At 43.3% G+C, this 18,354-nt stretch overlaps 1 protein-coding gene across 1 annotated transcript; it reads right to left on the bottom strand.

Annotated features, from left to right (window-relative positions):
• Nucleotides 1-1,711: 1,711 nt before the first annotated feature.
• Nucleotides 1,712-17,970, bottom strand: LOC121580575 (alpha-amylase). Its single transcript, XM_041895526.1, has 10 exons — nucleotides 17,873-17,970; nucleotides 14,614-14,793; nucleotides 11,862-12,008; nucleotides 11,370-11,567; nucleotides 9,354-9,584; nucleotides 8,998-9,131; nucleotides 8,271-8,393; nucleotides 7,832-8,032; nucleotides 2,972-3,097; nucleotides 1,712-1,955 (listed from the first exon to the last, which is right to left on the bottom strand). The coding sequence occupies exons 2-10, from the start codon at nucleotides 14,782-14,784 to the stop codon at nucleotides 1,766-1,768; spliced, it is 1,521 nt and encodes a 506-aa protein (XP_041751460.1). The 5' UTR covers nucleotides 14,785-14,793; nucleotides 17,873-17,970; the 3' UTR covers nucleotides 1,712-1,765.
• Nucleotides 17,971-18,354: the final 384 nt, after the last annotated feature.

Below are 18,354 nucleotides of genomic sequence, written 5' to 3'. Positions count from 1 at the left end.
AGAAAGTGCAATCTGCAAATGGAGGACGTGATTTTTTGACTTTTCACTGTATTTTGCACCAGGAGGCTTTGTGTTGCAAGTCATTAAAGATGGATAACGTCATGAAGGTGGTCATCCAAACTGTTAATTTCATCCGATCCAGAAGCCTGAATCACCGTCAGTTTGACAGCCTTCTCAGAGAGAAAGACCACATCTATGGCCTGCCATACCACACTGAGGTAAGATGGTTAAGCCGAGGTGCTGTGCTGAGGCGTTTCTTTGATTTACGAGAAGAAATTGAACAGTTCATGGAAGAAAAGGGCAAACCAGTGTTAGAATTTCATTCCGCAGAATGGATGCCGGACCTTGCATTTATGGTGGATGTTACAGAGCACCTGAATAACTTGAACAAACAGCTGCAAGGGCGCAACAAAGTTGTCACGCAGTATTATGACAGCATACGTTCTTTCAAGTTGAAGCTGTCATTGTGGGAGACGCAACTTGCCGGTGGTGATGCAGCTCACTTCCACTGTCTGAAAAATGTGTGCGCGACCCAACATGTGGCAGACATGAAACAGTTCAAAGATAAAATAACGGGACTGTTACGGGAGTTTGAGCAACGCTTTCAGATTTATGTTTATATGTTTTTATGTTGATGTGCTATTGTTTTTAATTGATTTTATTTTATTTGTATATTTAACCTATTCTTGACTCTGTGGTTCTTGCACTTGTTTGGGGAACAGGATTTCATTATTTTTATCTACATTTCTGCCTGAGAAATGACACCCTGATATAGTTCTGTGATCTGTGAAACAGTTCTGTTAAACACTGAGGCATTGTGTGTTTGTGTGTTCTTTTTCTTTAGAATTTTCAAATAAACTTGACGTGTTTTATGATTAATAGTGATGTTGTGCTTGTACTATTTTGGACACACTGTCCTCAGGCTCCAGCTTTATGTTGTATGTTGATCGTATTAAAACAAAAAACAAAATCTGAAGTTGTTGTTTTTAAGTTATATATACCAAGATTTTTCCGGTCCGGCCCACTTGGGAATAGATTTCCCTCCATGTGGCCCCTGAGCTAAAATGAGTTTGACACCCCTGCTGTAGAGAGTCAGTCACTGGAAAGTCTCCAGCAGTGATGTGGAGTATTCAGTCTTTACAGATATTACTGCTCAGATCTAGTTCAATGTTCTCGTAACTACTTGTTGAACCTACAGACGTGCCCTCAGAAGGCTTTACAGTTTTACTTGTAAAAGATTTGAGATTTACAATTTATATCACAGTGGAATCTCAGTAGAACATCAAACGTATAGTTTCAGCATGTTTATTTACTATTCAAATGGACAACATTAATTAGTCGAGATTGTTAGGACGACTTTGACAAGGGAAATGATCCTACTTGGCTTAATTTGTCTGTGTACGTCAATCATTATAATTAGTGGAACGGTTGTGTTGAGGCACGCCACCTTGAGACCATTACTATGTTAGCTTCTTAGCGCTGTACTGATAACCTAATGTCAATGTGACCATCCATTAGCCCAAGTCAACTTAGAAGTGTCAAAGTGAAGGTGTAGAGCTTCAAATACTTCTGCGTCTGTCTCAAATCATGAAGTCAACCTGCTTCCCTTTGAATCACCAAGCATGTTAAAGGACATCAGCTGAAATAGATTCAGCATTGACCATCAACTCAAGCCTTCACAGCAAAAAACCAAACCAAACCACCACAGAAGTTCAGTTTGCAGTACTGGTAAATTTTATTGTTTGTTTGTGCTTATATTGTTTGTTTACAGCTTGGAGTCGGCATGGATGGCCACCATGGGGTCCTCGTCGGTGTTGCTGATCTTGAAGTGGGCGCCACCATCGGCCTCGACGTTGATGGTCTTCCCCGTGCAGCGCCCTCCGTCCTTCTGGCCGGAAATGACATCACAGTAGACGCCGCCGGGCATGCCAGTGTTCAGAGTCACGTCCAGTTGCCTGATTGGTTGAAACACAGGAAGTAGAGAGTGAAATTTATCTGAATTCAATCAATCAACCAACCAGTCAACCAACTAATCAGTCAGTCAATCAATCAATCGATCGATCACTCAGCCAATCAACCAACCAACCCACCCACCCACCAACCAACCAATCAACTTACCAACCAGTCAGCCAACCAATCAACCAACTAGTCAACCAACCAGTCAGCCAACCAATCAACCAACCACTCAGCCAACCAATCAACCAACCACTCAGCCAACCAATCAACCAACCACTCAGCCAACCAATCAACCAACCAGTCAGCCAACCAATCAACCAACCACTCAGCCAACCAATCAACCAACCACTCAGCCAACCAATCAACCAACCACTCAGCCAACCAATCAACCAACCAGTCAGCCAAACAATCAACCAACAAGTCAACCAACCAGTCAGCCAACCAATCAACCAACCACTCAGCCAACCAATCAACCAACCACTCAGCCAACCAATCAACCAACCACTCAGCCAACCAATCAACCAACCAGTCAGCCAACCAATCAACCAACCACTCAGCCAACCAATCAACCAACCACTCAGCCAACCAATCAACCAACCACTCAGCCAACCAATCAACCAACCAGTCAGCCAAACAATCAACCAACAAGTCAACCAACCAGTCAGCCAACCAATCAACCAACCACTCAGCCAACCAATCAACCAACCACTCAGCCAACCAATCAACCAACCAGTCAGCCAACCAATCAACCAACCACTCAGCCAACCAATCAACCAACCACTCAGCCAACCAATCAACCAACCACTCAGCCAACCAGTCAACCAACCACTCAGCCAACCTATCAACCAACCACTCAGCCAACCACTCAACCAACCACTCAGCCAACCAATCAACCAACCAGTCAGCCAACCAATCATCCAACCACTCAGCCAACCAATCAACCAACCACTCAGCCAACCAATCAACCAACCACTCAGCCAACCAATCATCCAAGGTGTTGCAGTATAGTCCTCACCAGTCGTCGTTGTTGAAGACGATGAAGCCGCGGTTGCCGCGTCCAAAGGCCACCTGGTTGTTGCCGTTATCCCACCAGTTGGAATGGGGCTGTCCGTTTACCACGTTACGGAAGGTAGCCATGTTCCTACACAGACGGAAGACAAAGAAGGAATTAACTCTCATCGTTTGACTGCAGAACAAAATCTTCCACAGTAACTATGGTGAGTGGAATGAACAGTGAATTCAATGTATTTTATTTAAATTGGTCTATGATACACTCCTTGGCCATAAGTATGTGGATACCCCTTCAAATTAGTGGATTCGGCTATTTCAGCCACACCCGTTGCTGGCAGGTGAATAAAATAGAGAAGACAGTCATGCAATCTCCAAAGACAAACATTGGCATTAGAATGGCCTGTACTGAAGAGCTCAGTGACTTTTAATGTGGCACTGTCATTGAATGCCACCTTTCCAACAAGTCAGTTCGTCAAATGTCTGCCCTGCTAGAGCTGCCCCGGTCAACTGTAAGTGCTGTTATTGTGAAGTGGAAACGTCTAGGAGCAACAACGGCTCAGCCGTGAAGTGGTAGGCCACACAAGCTCACAGAACGGGACCGCTGAGTGCTGAAGCGCATAAAAATTGTCTGTCCTCGGTTGCAACAGTCACTACCGAGTTCCAAACTGCCTCTGGAAGCAACGTCAGCACAATAACTGTTCGTCGGGAGCTTCATGAAATGGGTTTTGATGGCCGAGCAGCTGCACAAAAGCCTAAGATCACCATGCACAATGCCAAGCGTCAGCTGGAGTGGTGTAAAGCTCGCCGCCATTGGACTCTGGAGCAGTGGAAACACGTTCTCTGGAGTGATGGATCACGCTTCACCATCTGGCAGTCCGACGGACAAATCTAGATTTGGCGGATAACAGGAGAATGCTACCTGCCCGAATGCATAGTGCCAACTGTAAAGTTTGGTGGAGGAGGAATAATGGTCTGGGGCTGTTTTTCATTGTTCGGGCTTGGCCTCTAAGTTCTAGTGAAGGGAAATCTTAACGCCACAGCATACAATGACATTCTAGGCAATTCTGTACTTCCAACATTGTGGCAACAGTGTAGGTAAGGCCCTTTCCTGTTTCAGCATGACAATGCCCCCGTGCACAAAGCGAGGTCCATACAGAAATGATTTGCCGAGATCAGTGTGGAAGAACTTGACTGGTCTGCACAGAGCCCTGACCTCAACCCCATCGAACACCTTTGGGATGAATTGGAATGCCGACTGCGAGCCAGGCCTAATCGGCCAACATCAGTGCCCAACTTCACTAATGCTCTTGTGGCTGAATGGAAGCAAATCCCCCGCAGCAATGTTCCAACATCTAGTGGAAAACCTTCCCAGTAGAGTGGAGGCTGTCATAGCAGCAAAGGGGGGACCAACTCCGTATTAATGCCCATGATTTTGAAATGAGATGCTTGACGAGTAGGTGTCCACATACTATTCAGACCCTTTTACTTTTTCCACATTTTCTTAAGTTACAGACTTTTTCTAAAATTGATTAAATAAATTTTCCCCCTCATCAATCAACACACAATACTAATAATACCCCATAATGACAAAGTGAAAATACGTTTTTAGAAAATGTGTGCAAATTTATAAAAAATAATCTACGTAAGTATGCAGACCCTTTACTCAGTACTTTGTTGAAGCAGCTTTGTCAGCGATTACAGCATTGAGTCTTCTTGGGTATGACGCTACAAGCTTGGCACACCTGCTGTTCCGGACGACTGTGTGATCACGCTCTCCGTAGCCGATGTCAGGAAGACCTTTAAACAGACCTATTCACAAGGCCGCAGGGCCAGACGGATTACCAGGATGTGTACTCCGAGCATGTGCTGACCAACTGGCAAGTGTCTTCAAGAATATTTTCAACCTGTCCCTGACTGAGTCTGTAATACCAACATGTTTCAAGCAGACCACCATAGTCCCCGTGCCCAAGGATTCTAAGATAACCTGCCTAAATGACTACAGACCCATAGCCCTCATGTCTGTAGCCATGAAGTGCTTTGAAAGGCTGGTCATGGCTCACATCAACACCATTTCCCAGAAACCCTAGACCCACTCCAATTTGCATACCACCCCAACAGATCCCCAGATGATGCAATCTCTATTGCACTCCACACTGCCCTTTCCCACCTGGATAAAAGGAACACCTACGTGAGAATGCTATTCATTGACTAGAGCGCAGTGTTCAAAACCATAGTGCCCTCAAAGCTCATCACTAAGCTGAGGACCCTGGGACTAAACACCTCCCTCTGCAACTGGACCCTGGACTTTCTGATGAGCTGCCCCCAAGTGTTAAGGGTATGTAACAACACATCTGCAATGCTGATCCTCAACACGGGGGCCCCTCAGGGGTACGTGCTCTGTCCCCTCCTGTACTCCCTGTTCACCCATGACTGCATGGCCAGGCATAACTCCAACACCATCATTAAGTTTGCCGACGACACAACAGTGGTAGGCCTGATCACCGACAACGATGAGACAGCCTATAGGGAGGAGGTCAGAGATCTCGTCATGTGGTGCCAGGATAACAACCTCTCCCTCAACGTGATTGTCACGCCCTGACTCAGGGGACGCTTATATGTTGAGTCAGGGTGTGTATATTCCTTGTTGTATTTTCTATGTTTGTGATCTAGTATGTATAGTTCTATGTTGGCCGGTGTGGTTCCCAATCAGAGGCAGCTGTCGCTCGTTGTCTCTGATTGGGGACCATACTTAGGCAGCCTATTGGCACTGTCTAGTTGTGGGATCTTGTTCCTTGTAAGGTATGTTGTGTGTTCTACCTTGGACTTCACGTTTCGTTTCCTTTGTTGTTTTGTCGTGTGTTTAAAGTTTAATAAACATGCACGCATATCACGCTGTGCCTTGGTCTGACCCGTCCTTAAATGAACGTGACAGTGATCAAGACAATTCTCATCGACGGGGCTGTAGTGGAGCAGGTTGAGAGCTTCAATTTCCTTGGTGTCCACATCACCAACAAACTTTCATGGTCCAAACACACCAAGACAGTCGTGAAGAGGGCTCGACAAAGCCTATTCCCCCTCAGGAATTGTGTCCTCCAAACCGTTGTGTCCTCCTCCCAGAGTGCGAAGAGCCTTGGCGTGACCCTGGACAACACCCTGTCGTTCTCCGCTAACATCAAGGCGGTGACCCGATCCTGTAGGTTCATGCTCTACAACATTCGGAGAGTACGACCCTGCCTTACACAGGAAGCGGCACAGGTCCTAATCCAGGCACTTGTCATCTCCCGTCTGGATTACTGCAACTCGCTGTTGGCTGGGCTCCCTGCCTGTGCCATTAAATCCCTACAACTCATCCAGAATGCCGCAGCCCGTCTGGTGTTCAACCTTCCCAAGTTCTCTCACGTCACCCCGCTCCTCCGCACACTCCACTGGCTTCCAGTTGAAGCTCGCATCTGCTACAAGACCATGGTGCTTGCCTACGGAGCTGTGAGGGGAACGGCACCTCCGTACCTTCAGGCTCTGATCAGTCCCTACTCCCAAACGAGGGCACTGCGTTCATCCACTTCTGGCCTGATGGCCCCCCTACTTCTGCGGAAGCATAGTTCCCGCTCAGCCCAGTCAAAACTGTTCGCTGCCCTGGCACCCCAATGGTGGAACAAGCTCCCTCACGACGCCAGGACAGCGGAGTCACTCACCACATTCCGGAGACATTTGAAACCCCACCTCTTTAAGGAATACCTGGGATAGGATAAAGTAATCATTCTACCCCCCTTACGCCAACCCACCCCCCCAAAAAATAAATAAATAAATAAATAAATAATAAAAAAATATATATATACATAAAAATAGAAGAAAAAAAAACATTGTAAAGTGGTTATCCCACTGGCTATAAGGTGAATGCACCTATTTGTAAGTCGCTCTGGATAAGAGCGTCTGCTAAATGACGTAAACGTAAATTGTAAATGAGACTGAAAAGATTTGGCATGGGTCCTCAGATCCTCAAAAAGTTATACAGCTTCACCATCGAGAGCATCCCGACTGGTTGCATCACTGCCTGGTATGGCAACTGCTCGGCCTCCGACCGCAAGGCACTACAGAGGGTAGTGCGTACGGCCCAGTACATCACTGGGGCCAAGCTTCCTGCCATCCAGGACCTCTATACCAGGCAGTGTCAAAGTAAGGGCCTATAAATTGTCAAAGACTCCAGTCACCCTAGTCATACTGTTCTCTCTGCTACCACAAGGCAAGCGGTACCGGAGCTCCAAGTCTAGGTCCAAAATACTTCTTAACAGCTTCTACCCCCAAGCCAAAAGACTCCTGAACAGCTAATCATGGCTACCCGGACTAACCAAATGGATACCCCCCCAACCCACCCCCTCTTTTACGTTGCTGCTACTCTCTGTTTATTATCTATGCATAGTCACTTTAACTCTACCTACATGTACATAATACCTCGACTAACCTGTGCCCCCGCACATTGACTCTGTACCAGTACCCCATGTATATAGCCTCGTTATTGTTATTTTATTGCATATATATATATAGTCTCATTTAAATAAGGTATTTCTGTTTTGAATTTTTTATACATTTGCTACAATTTCTAAAAACCTGTTTTCACTTTGTAATTATGGGTTATTGTCTATAGATTGATGAGGAAATTTTTTTATTTAATACATTTCAGAATAAGACTGTAACGTAACAAATTGTGGAAAATGTCAAGGGGTCTGAATACTTTCCCAATGCACTGTAAACGTATAATCAGCTGCACTATGGCTGCATTTCCACTAATTGGTATTTTGAGAAACCACAAGCCGGTCCACATCCTGTGATGTAAACCAATACCTCCCTTTGGTGCTGTAGGACTTACGTGATCTGGCGCCACCTGTGCTCACACACCCATCCGTCTCCACAGGTGCTGTCAGCGTTGATGGGGACGTCCTTGGTGGATCCATCTTCGTGGCTGGGAGGGCCCTGCCAGTCATCAGTACGGTTCCAGCGGAAGGAGGACATCACACGGGCCACCCCATAGGGATGGGCAAGCATGTAGGCAACGGCCATCTTGTAAATCCTGTAATCAATATCGATGAATCGTCATATAATGGTTGTTGTCATAATGGTTATTTTTCTGTTAATCATGTCATTGGGGGATCGGTGTTTACGGTACTGGAAGAATTTTAAAAGGAAGGAATTGTAGTGCATGTACTGTACTGTATGTTGTAAAAAAAATATGGATATTGGTAAATGAGTGCAGTGAAAGTACGTTGTAAAAAGATTGAATGTAAGAGAGAGGTGTAGTGAGAGGGTACCTGGCATCCCAAAAGGTGACTATGGCGTTTCCACCTCCTCCATGACCTCTCTGGTTGTCATGGTTATCAATAAACACAAGAGCGTTGCCGTCGGGCATGAAGCCCCAGCCCTCACCCCAGTTCCTGGGATACACACATCGAAAGGATTTAGGAAAAATGAGCTTGACAAATTCACACAATTTGTCTACTTATAAATACACATACAGTAGATCAACTGTATCTTTGAAATATCCACATGCACAAACACAATGATGACAAGTGTTGATAAAAGATTGAGTTTGTAATTGTACTTAATTATATATTATATGAGTTTGTAATTAGTTAAAGTGGCACTCCAGTCACCTTTTCAACTCATTTAACACCTGATTTACTGAACAAAAGGTGAAAAATAAAAAATAAAATAAAATAGGTGGTCCAGGTATCCTCACGACATTGTAAAAGGGGGGGCTTTTTTCTCTCTTCAAGGAAGGGGCGAGGCCGATGACATCACATCAGACCATTAGACCATCAGCCCAACTCTGAATGGCCTACTCCTTTAAGTTGATTTTTTTTCCCTCTTAAGTGTGTGTACATTACTGTATTTATACATCAGATATAGTTTTTCAACAGGAAAAGTTCAGAATTAGCTGGAGTCCATTTTTAATTAGTTGTTGTTAGTCGGATAAGAGTGTCTGCTAAATGACTAAAATGGAAATGTACAATGTTAATTAATGTAATCATATCTCACTTGGTGTAAGACAGCTTTTCGCCGTTCCACTTGCGGAAGATGCCTCCAATTTTGGCTCCATATTTGAACTCAGTGACTCTGCCCAGGTGGAAGTACTCCGAGGACTTGATGGCCTCACCACCCATGTCGATAACCTAGAGGGAAGCAATAAAGAAAAGTTAGCGCTGTTGAAGATACACCTTTACAAATGGAGATGCCAAGACTGAGTAAAGGGATGATTGATGTTATGTCTACATATTATGGAACAAAATTGATTGGATATCGGGCCTATATAGCACTTTTCCAGATGCTCAAAGCAATTATATTATGTGTGGGGGGACCAAGTAGTATAATTTTCTAGTATATTATTGTATTACCTCCTGGAACATGAAGGGTCTGGATCCCTCGTTGAACCAGCGGGTGTTGAGGTTGTGGAGACGTCCGTAGATGGCATTAAGGTCGCCGGGCCACATGTGTTTACAGGCGTCCACTCTGAACCCAGCCACTCCCATGTCGATCAGCTTGTTCATGAAGTCGGCCACCTTTCCTCTGACGTAGTCCTTCTCCAGGGCAAGATCCAGCAGACTCACCAGATTACAATCACGCACCTTGGGGATGGAAACATTAAGTTGTGTTTAAGCTAATTACAGTAATTTGTCCGTTTACAACTTGAAAGAGTGTGAAAGTATCACAATAATACATGTTGTATTGTATCCCACATCATACAACTGAAACACAAAGTAAACTGCAAACTTGAATTATATTAGACGTTTAAAAAGTTTGTTTCCCAATTTTATATATACAGTGGCTTGCGGAAGTATTCACCCCTCTTGGCATTTTTCCTATTTTGTTGCCTTACAACCTGGAATTAAAATAGATTTTTGGGGGGGTTTGTATCATTTGATTTACACAACATGCAAAATATTTTTTATTGTGAAACAAACAAGAAATAAGACAAAAATACAGAAAACTTGAGCGTGCATAACTATTCAGTCAATACTTTGTAGAGCCACCTTTTGCAGCAATTACAGCTGCAAATCTCTTGGGGTATGTCTCTATAAGCTTAGCACATCTAGCCACTGGGATTTTTGCCCATTCTTCAAGGCAAAACTGCTCCAGCTCCTTCAAGTTGGATGGGTTCCGCTGGTGTACAGCAATCTTTAAGTCATACCACAGATTCTCAATTGGATTGAGGTCTGGGCATTGACTAGGCCATTCCAAGACATTTAAATGTTTCCCCTTAAACCACTTGAGTGTTGCTTTAGCAGTATGCTTAGGGTCATTGCCCTGCTGGAAGGTGAACCTCCGTCCCAGTCTCAAATCTCTGGAAGACTGAAACAGGTTTCCCTCAAGAATTTCCGGCCATCCATCATTCCTTCAATTCTGACCAGTTTCCCAGTCCCTGCCGACGTAAAACATCCCCACAGTATGATGCTGCCACCACCATGCTTCACTGTGTGGATGGTGTTCTCGGGGTGATGAGAGGTGTTGGGTTTGCGCCAGACATAGTGTTTTACTTGACTTCCATATGTTTGGGGAGTCTCCCACATGCCTTTTGGCGTACACTTATTTTTTTCTTTAAGCAATGGCTTTTTTTCTGGCCACTCTTCCGTAAAGCCCAGCTCCGTGGAGTGTATGGCTTAAAGTGTTCCTATGGACAGATACTCCAATCTCCGCTGTGGAGCTTTGCAGCTCCTTCAGGGTTATCTTTGGTCTCTTTGTTGCCTCTCTGATTAATGCCCTCCTTGCCTGGTCTGTGAGTTTTGGTGGGCGGCCCTCTTTTGGCAGGTTTGTGGTGCCATATTCTTTCAATTTTTTTATAATGTCTTTAACGGTGGTCCGTGGGATGTTCTAAGTATCAGATCTTTTTTTATATAACCCAGGTGTATATATACTGAGATCATGTGACAGATCATGTGACATTTAGATTGCACACAGGTGGACTTTATTTACTAATTATGTGACTTCTGAAGGTAATTGGTTGCACCAGATCTTATTTAGGGGCTTCATTGCAAAGGGGGTGAATACATATGCACGCATCACTTTTCCGTTATTTATTTTTTAGAATTTTTTAAAACTAACTTCACTAATTTGGACTATTTTGTGTATGTCCATTGCATGAAATCCAAATAAAAATCAATTTAAATTACAGATTGTAATGCGACAAAATAGGAAAAACAACAAGGGGGATGAATACTTTTGCAAGGAACTGTATGTATATATATTAGATATGTTAAAGATATATATGTTATACTCCTTAAAGTGGTCTTAAGACCACCAGACCTATGGCCATAATCAACATCTCCACAGAAAGAGAACCATACTTTTTGTGTAATTGCGTAAAAAATAAATGAAGACCGGCAATAAATATGTAGTGTCTACTCGACTCGTACCTGGTAGATGTCATTGTAGTTCTCGATGTCTCCGCTGCCGGTTCTGCACTTGCCTTCGTTGAAATCAAAGCTACTGTAGGGGATGGAGGGGAAGTCCTTCCTGTCGGCGCTGAAGTAGGTTCCACAGGTAGAGTGGGTTCCCTCTCCGCCTCCGGCTCCACACATGTGGTTGATGATGGCATCAACGTAGATGTTAACCTGGGATTATTAGGAGAGGGTTAGTGTCTTCACAAAAAAAAAAGAAGCAGAACAGGACATAAGTCTGGAGGAATAATTTTTCGGATTATATTTTCGCTAAGAGTTGTTAGATCATCAGTTATACTTGGTTGGATGATGATTTAAATTTTTTCTGTGTGTGTTTGTGTGGAAGGAGAGCAGGAGACAATTCTGACTCCAAAAAGTAGCCTACTTATCTACTAGTAATGGTCTTCTATTATATGCATAATTCATAGTTCATGATCATGTGTGTTGGTTGGTTTGTTTTTTCTTTACCCCAACGTTGTTGCATCTGGTAATCATGTCTCTGAGCTCATTCTCATTTCCTGATCGGGAACACAGGTTGTAGCTGATTGGCTGGTACCGCTCCCACCAAGGTCTCCACGGGCTGGTCAACAAAATGCTCTCTTGAGGAGGGGAGATCTAAGAGAAAGAGACAACTGCATGGGTAAATGTCTTACTCAAACAACACCACAGAGGGGTACACCATGAAGCAGAATCAATGGCCAGCAAACATAAAAAACAACAGTTAAGATAGCTAAACGTAGATATGTGTTTTTGGCTGTTGAGTGAATTAGACCATGCCCATTTCAACCATATCTTTAAAAAATAAAATGAAAACGTGCACTCGGTATCTATTACTCTATATATATATCTGTATCTGTATCTATTGCTCTCTAAACAGTATACAGTTGAAAAATCGGAAGTTTACATACACCATAGCCAAATACATTTAAACTCAGTTTTTCACAATTCCTGACATTTAATCCTAGTAAAAATTCCCCGTCTTAGGTCAGTTAGGATCACCACTTTATTTTAAGAATGTGAAATGTCAGAATAATAGTAGAGAGAATGATTTATTTCAGACTTCAACTGTATATATATATATATATATATACACACCACCGGTCAAACGTTTTAGACAACCTACTAATTTAAGGGTTTTTCTTTATTTTTACTATTTTCTACATTGTCGAATAATTGTGAAGACATCAAAGCTATGAAATAACACATATGGAATCATGTTGTAATCTAAATAGTGTTCCCTCATCTTTTAAATGCAAGAGAAAGGCCACAACATAATATTGCAGTTTATAAGCTATTTTAGATTTTGGCCACTAGATGGCAGAAGTGTGTGTGTGAAAAGTTTCAGATTGATCCAGTGAAGTATCGCAACACTGGACTATTTCGTATCAAGTCTGCCCACTGTGCAGAATTGGTCAATTGATACATTTTCAAGTACATAAATATAGAGAACATACAAAAATGATATGGTAATACAAAATGTAAGCTTACACACTCCCAGGAATGTCATACATGATGGATCATTAGCTTATACACTAACTTTCACACATCTAGATGGCCGGGCGGGGTGGGTGTGGAGCCAGAGACAGCAGGGGTTCAAACTGTAGACACCCAGTTCCTACATTTGAATATAACAACTGATTTTATCAAACAAAACTATGCTACATGTTATCTCTGGGACCCTTAGGATGACAAATCAGAGCAAGATTACTGAATGTAAGTACATTATTTACCATCAGAGGTGAATGTATCAAACCAGTTGCTGTGATTTTGTTGTTGTGCACTCTCCTCAAACAATAGCATGGTCTTTTTTCACTGTAATAGCTACTGTAAATTGGACAGTGCAGTTAGATTAACAATAATTTAAGCTTTCTTCCCATATAAGACATGTCTATGTCCTGGAAAGTTTGCTGTTACTTACAACAGTCATGCTAATCACATTAGCGCAAGTTAGCTCAACTGTCCTGTATACGGGACACCGATCCCATAGAAGTTAACAGGTGTGCCTTCTTAAAAGTTAATTTGTGGAATTTCTTTCCTTCTTAATGCGTTTGAGCCAATCAGTGGTGTTGTGACAAGGTAGGGGGGGTATTCAGAAGATAGCCCTATTTGGTAAAATACCAAGTTCATATTATGGCAAGAACAGCTCAAATAAGCAAAGAGAAACGACAGTCCATCATTACTTTAAGACATGAAGGTCAGTCAATATGGAACATTTCAATTACTTTGAAAGTTTCTTAAAGTGCAGTCGCAAAAACCATCAAGCGCTATGATGAAACAGGCTCGCGTGAGGACCGCCACAGGAATGGAAGCCCCAGAGTTACCTCTGCTGCAGGGGATAAGTTCATTAAAGTTACCAGCCTCTGAAATTGCAGCCCAAATGCAAATAAATGCTTCACAGAGTTCAAGTCGTAGACACATCTAAACATCAACTGTTCAGAGGGGACTGTGTGAATCAGGCCTTCATGGTCACATTGCTGCAAAGAAACCACTACTAAAGGACACCAATAATAAGAAGAGACCTGCTTGGGCCAAGAAACACGAGCAATGGACATTAGACCGGTGGAAATTTGTCCTTTGGTCTGGAGTCCAAATTGGAGATTTTTGGTTCCAACCGCTGTGTCTTTGTGAGACGCGGTGTGGGTGAATGGATGATCTTTGCATGTGTAGTTCCCACTGTAAAGCATGGAGGAGGAGGTGTTATGGTGTGGGGATGCTTTGCTGGTGACACCGTCTGTGATTTATTTAGAATTCAAGGCACACATAACCAGCATGGCTACCACAGCATTCTGCAGCGATTTGCCATCCCATCTGGTTTGCGATGATTGGGACTATCATTTGTTTTTCAACAGGACAATGACCCAACACACCTCCAGGCTGTGTAAGGGCTATTTTACCAAGAAGGAGAGTAATGGAGTGCTGCATCAGATGACCTGGCCTCCACAATCCCCCGACCTCAACCCAATTGAGATGGTTTGGGATGAGTCGGACCGCAGAGTGAAGGAAAAGCAGCCAACAAGTGCTCAGCATATGTGGGAACTCCTTCAACTGTTGGAAAAGCATTCCAGGTGAAGCTGGTTGAGAGAATGCCAAGAGTGTGAAAAGCTGTCATCAAGGGTGGCTATTTGAAGAATCTCAAATACCCTGGGCTTGGAGTCTTTCTTGACCAGTTGACCTAAACAGGAAAAACTCCTGTCTTTCTCCATACTCCTACAGTACATACCTGAACCCCAGCGTATCCTTTGGGAGCCAGGAACCTCTCACACTCAGCCGCGATGTCGCTCCACTTCCACTCAAACAGGTGGACGATGGCCTGCCTGCCATGCTTGTTGTGGGGGTTGTGGTAAGACTGACTCAGCCCCAGGAGGGCCAACAGAACTAGATACTTCATCATGTTGTCTCCCTGATCGAGACAGAAAACACAGACAACTAACTGGAGGGTTGACACCCAGTATATATACAGAGCGTAGTACTCTGACCATTCACACGCTGGCCAATGACAGGGCGTGTTAGGTTTCTTTAAAGAATCAACATGTGTTTATCTACATGTCCATGGGCAGTGTAAAAGCAGGTGTGTGGTATCAAGTCTTTCTCACGATGAAGTAACCTGCAGAGTTTTCCTCCCAAAATAGAAGAGTGAAAAATACCTCTGGCATACTAAGGCCTACTTTCCTGAAGTACACTTTTAGAAAAAAGGGTTCTTTGCAGAGGGATAGGGTTCTAACAAGAACCATTTTGATCAGAAGAACCCTTTTTGGAAGGGTTCTACATAGCACCTTTAACATCCTAAGAACCGTTTCTGGAAGAAAGGGATTTATTTGATGATTCTTTGGAAGGCAAGAAGGGTTCTACATAGAACCATATACAGTGAGGGAAAAAAGTATTTGATCCCCTGCTGATTTTGTACGTTTGCCCACTGACAAAGAAATGATCAGTCTATAATTTTAATGGTAGGTTTATTTGAACAGTGAGAGACAGAATAACAACAAAAAAATCCAGAAAAACGCATGTAAAAAATGTTATAAATTGATTTGGATTTTAATGAGTGAAATAAGTATTTGACCCCTCTGCAAAACATGACTTAGTACTTGATGGCAAAACCCTTGTTGGCAATCACAGAGGTCAGACGTTTCTTGCAGTTGGCCACCAGGTTTGCACACATCTCAGGAGATATTTTGTCCCACTCCTCTTTGCAGATCTTCTCCAAGTCATTAAGGTTTCGAGGCTGGCGTTTGGCAACTTGAACTTCAGCTCACTCCACAGATTTTCTATGGGATTAAGGTCTGGAGACTGGCTAGGCCACTCCAGGACCTTAATGTGCTTCTTCTTGAGCCACTCCTTTGTTGCCTTGGCCGTGTGTTTTGGGTCATTATCATGCTGGAATACCCATCCACGACCCATTTTCAATGCCCTGGCTGAGGGAAGGAGGTTCTCACCCAAGATTTGACGGTACATGGCCCCGTCCATCGTCCCTTTGATGCGGTGAAGTTGTCCTGTCCCCTTAGCAGAAAAACACCCTCAAAGCATAAGGTTTCCACCTCCATGTTTGACGGTGGGGATGGTGTTCTTGGGGTCATAGGCAGCATTCTTCCTCCTCCAAACACAGCAAGTTGAGTTGATGCCAAAGCGCTCCATTTTGGTCTCATCTGACCACAACACTTTCACCCAGGTCAAATTTTTTTCATTTTAGTCATTTAGCAGACACTCTTATCCAGAGCGACTTACAGTTAGTGAGTGCATACATAATTTTTTTATTTTTTCATACTGGTGCCCCGTGGGAATCAAACCCACAACCCTGGCGTTGCAAACACCCTGCTCTACCAACTGAGCTACATCCCTGCCGGCCATTCCCTGCCCTACCCTGGACAACACTGGGCGCCGCCCCATGGGTCTCCCGGTCGCGGCCAGCTACGACAGAGCCTGGATTGCAAACCAGGATCTCTAGTGGCACAGCTAGCACTGCGATGCAGTTCCTTAGACCACTGCACCACTCGGGATACTCCTATGAATCATTCAGATGTTCATTGGCAAACTTCAGACGGGCATGTATATGTGCTTTCTTGAGCAGGGGGACCTTGCGGGCGCTGCAGGATTTCAGTCCTTCACGGCGTAATGTGTTACCAATTGTTTTCTTGGTGACTATGGTCCCAGCTGCCTTGAGATCATTGACAAGATCCTCCTGTGTAGTTCTGGGCTGATTCCTCACCGTTCTCATGATCATTGCAACTCCACGAGGTGAGATCTTGCATGGAGCCCCAGGTCGAGGGAGATTGACAGTTATTTTGTGTTTCTTCCATTTGCGAATAATCGCACCAACTGTTGTCACCTTCTCACCAAGCTGCTTGGCGATGGTCTTGTAGCCCATTCCAGCCTTGTGTAGGTCTACAATCTTGTCCCTGACATCCTTGGAGAGCTCTTTGGTCTTGGCCATGGTGGAGAGTTTGGAATCTGATTGTTTGATTGCTTCTGTTGACAGGTGTCTTTTATACAGGTAACACGTTGAGATTAGGAGCACTCCCTTTAAGAGTGTGCTTCTAATCTCAGCTTGTTACCTGTATAAAAGACACCTGGGAGCCAGAAATCTTTCTGATTGAGAGGGGGTCAAATACTTATTTCCCTCATTAAAATGCAAATCAATTTATAACATTTTTGACATGCGTTTTTCTGGATTTTTTTGTTGTTATTCTGTCTCTCACTGTTCAAATAAACCTACCATTAAAATTATAGACTGATCATTTCTTTGTCAGTGGGCAAACGTACAAAATCAGCAGGGGATCAAATATTGTTTTCCCTCACTGTAACTAGGCTCTCAAAGAAAGGCCTTATGATATATGTAATGTATTGTCATAAATAATTAGATTTTAAAGGCTAATAAGGCTGGTGGAACCGTTCATTGAATAACCCTCCAAAGATAAAAGGGTTCTCGGTAGAACCCTTCATAGACGGTTCTAGGAAGAATCTTTAGATGATAACATGGTTCATAGTAGAACCCTTCATAGAGGGTTCTAGGCCGAACCATATACAGGGGGTTCTTTGAAGAACCCTACATAGAGGGTTGTAAATATAACCCCTCTGCAAACGGTTCTACCCAGCACCAAAAAGGGTTCCCCTATGGGGATAAACCGAAGAACCCTGTATGGTTCTACTTACTCTAGGACATTTCCTTTCTAAGAATATGAAAATATGGGACAACACTACCCTGTGTTTCAAGTAGGCATACATTAAATATATGTTTTTGGTTCCAGGTAGAACCCTTTTAGGTTCCATGCACAACCCTCTGTGCAAAGGGTTCTAAATGGAACCCAAAAGAGTTCTACCCAGAACCAAAAAGGGTTCTTCAAAGGGTTCTCCTATGAGAACAGCCAAAGAATCCTTTTAGGTTCTAAATAGCACTTTTTTTTTCTAAGAGTGTAGTTCATGAAAGTTGTGCTCAATATTCTTACCCAAAGGGAAACACTGAATAATGTTAGCTGCAACCTTACCTTGTGTATGGCCCCGTTGCGAACCGAGAGATAAAGTAGTATTTGCTAAATAACAAGTGAATGGCGCAACAGTTTGTCAGAGTTAGCTTTTGTTTTACCAAAGACCACTATAAAATCAATATCTGGAGTGGACATCTGCGATTGCACCATTTGATCTAGTGGAAGGAACATCTCACTGTCAATATTATGCAAAAAAAGAAAACTAACATTTACAGTGATTATAAACTATAAATGTATGGATATACTGTATGTAACTATAGATCATAGACATGTTATAGACAGACATATTAATTCAGTGTTCATAGTGTTTATGTTTAAGATGTGTTGGACTCCTGATTTAGAATGGTTTGAAATAAATAATCCGTCGTATACCTACTTGGAGTGCCTATTCATTTCTGCTGAGTTGTGATGACTGTGTGTGTACTAGTTGCAAACAACAACGCTGTACCTGAGAAATATCTACTGTACTCAAGATGGGAGGA

The sequence above is a fragment of the Coregonus clupeaformis genome, chromosome 37 (assembly GCF_020615455.1).
Source record: "Coregonus clupeaformis isolate EN_2021a chromosome 37, ASM2061545v1, whole genome shotgun sequence".
Taxonomy (NCBI): Eukaryota; Metazoa; Chordata; class Actinopteri; order Salmoniformes; family Salmonidae; genus Coregonus; species Coregonus clupeaformis.
Note: the sequence above shows the minus strand (reverse complement) of the source record. Positions and strands in the feature narration are given on the sequence as shown.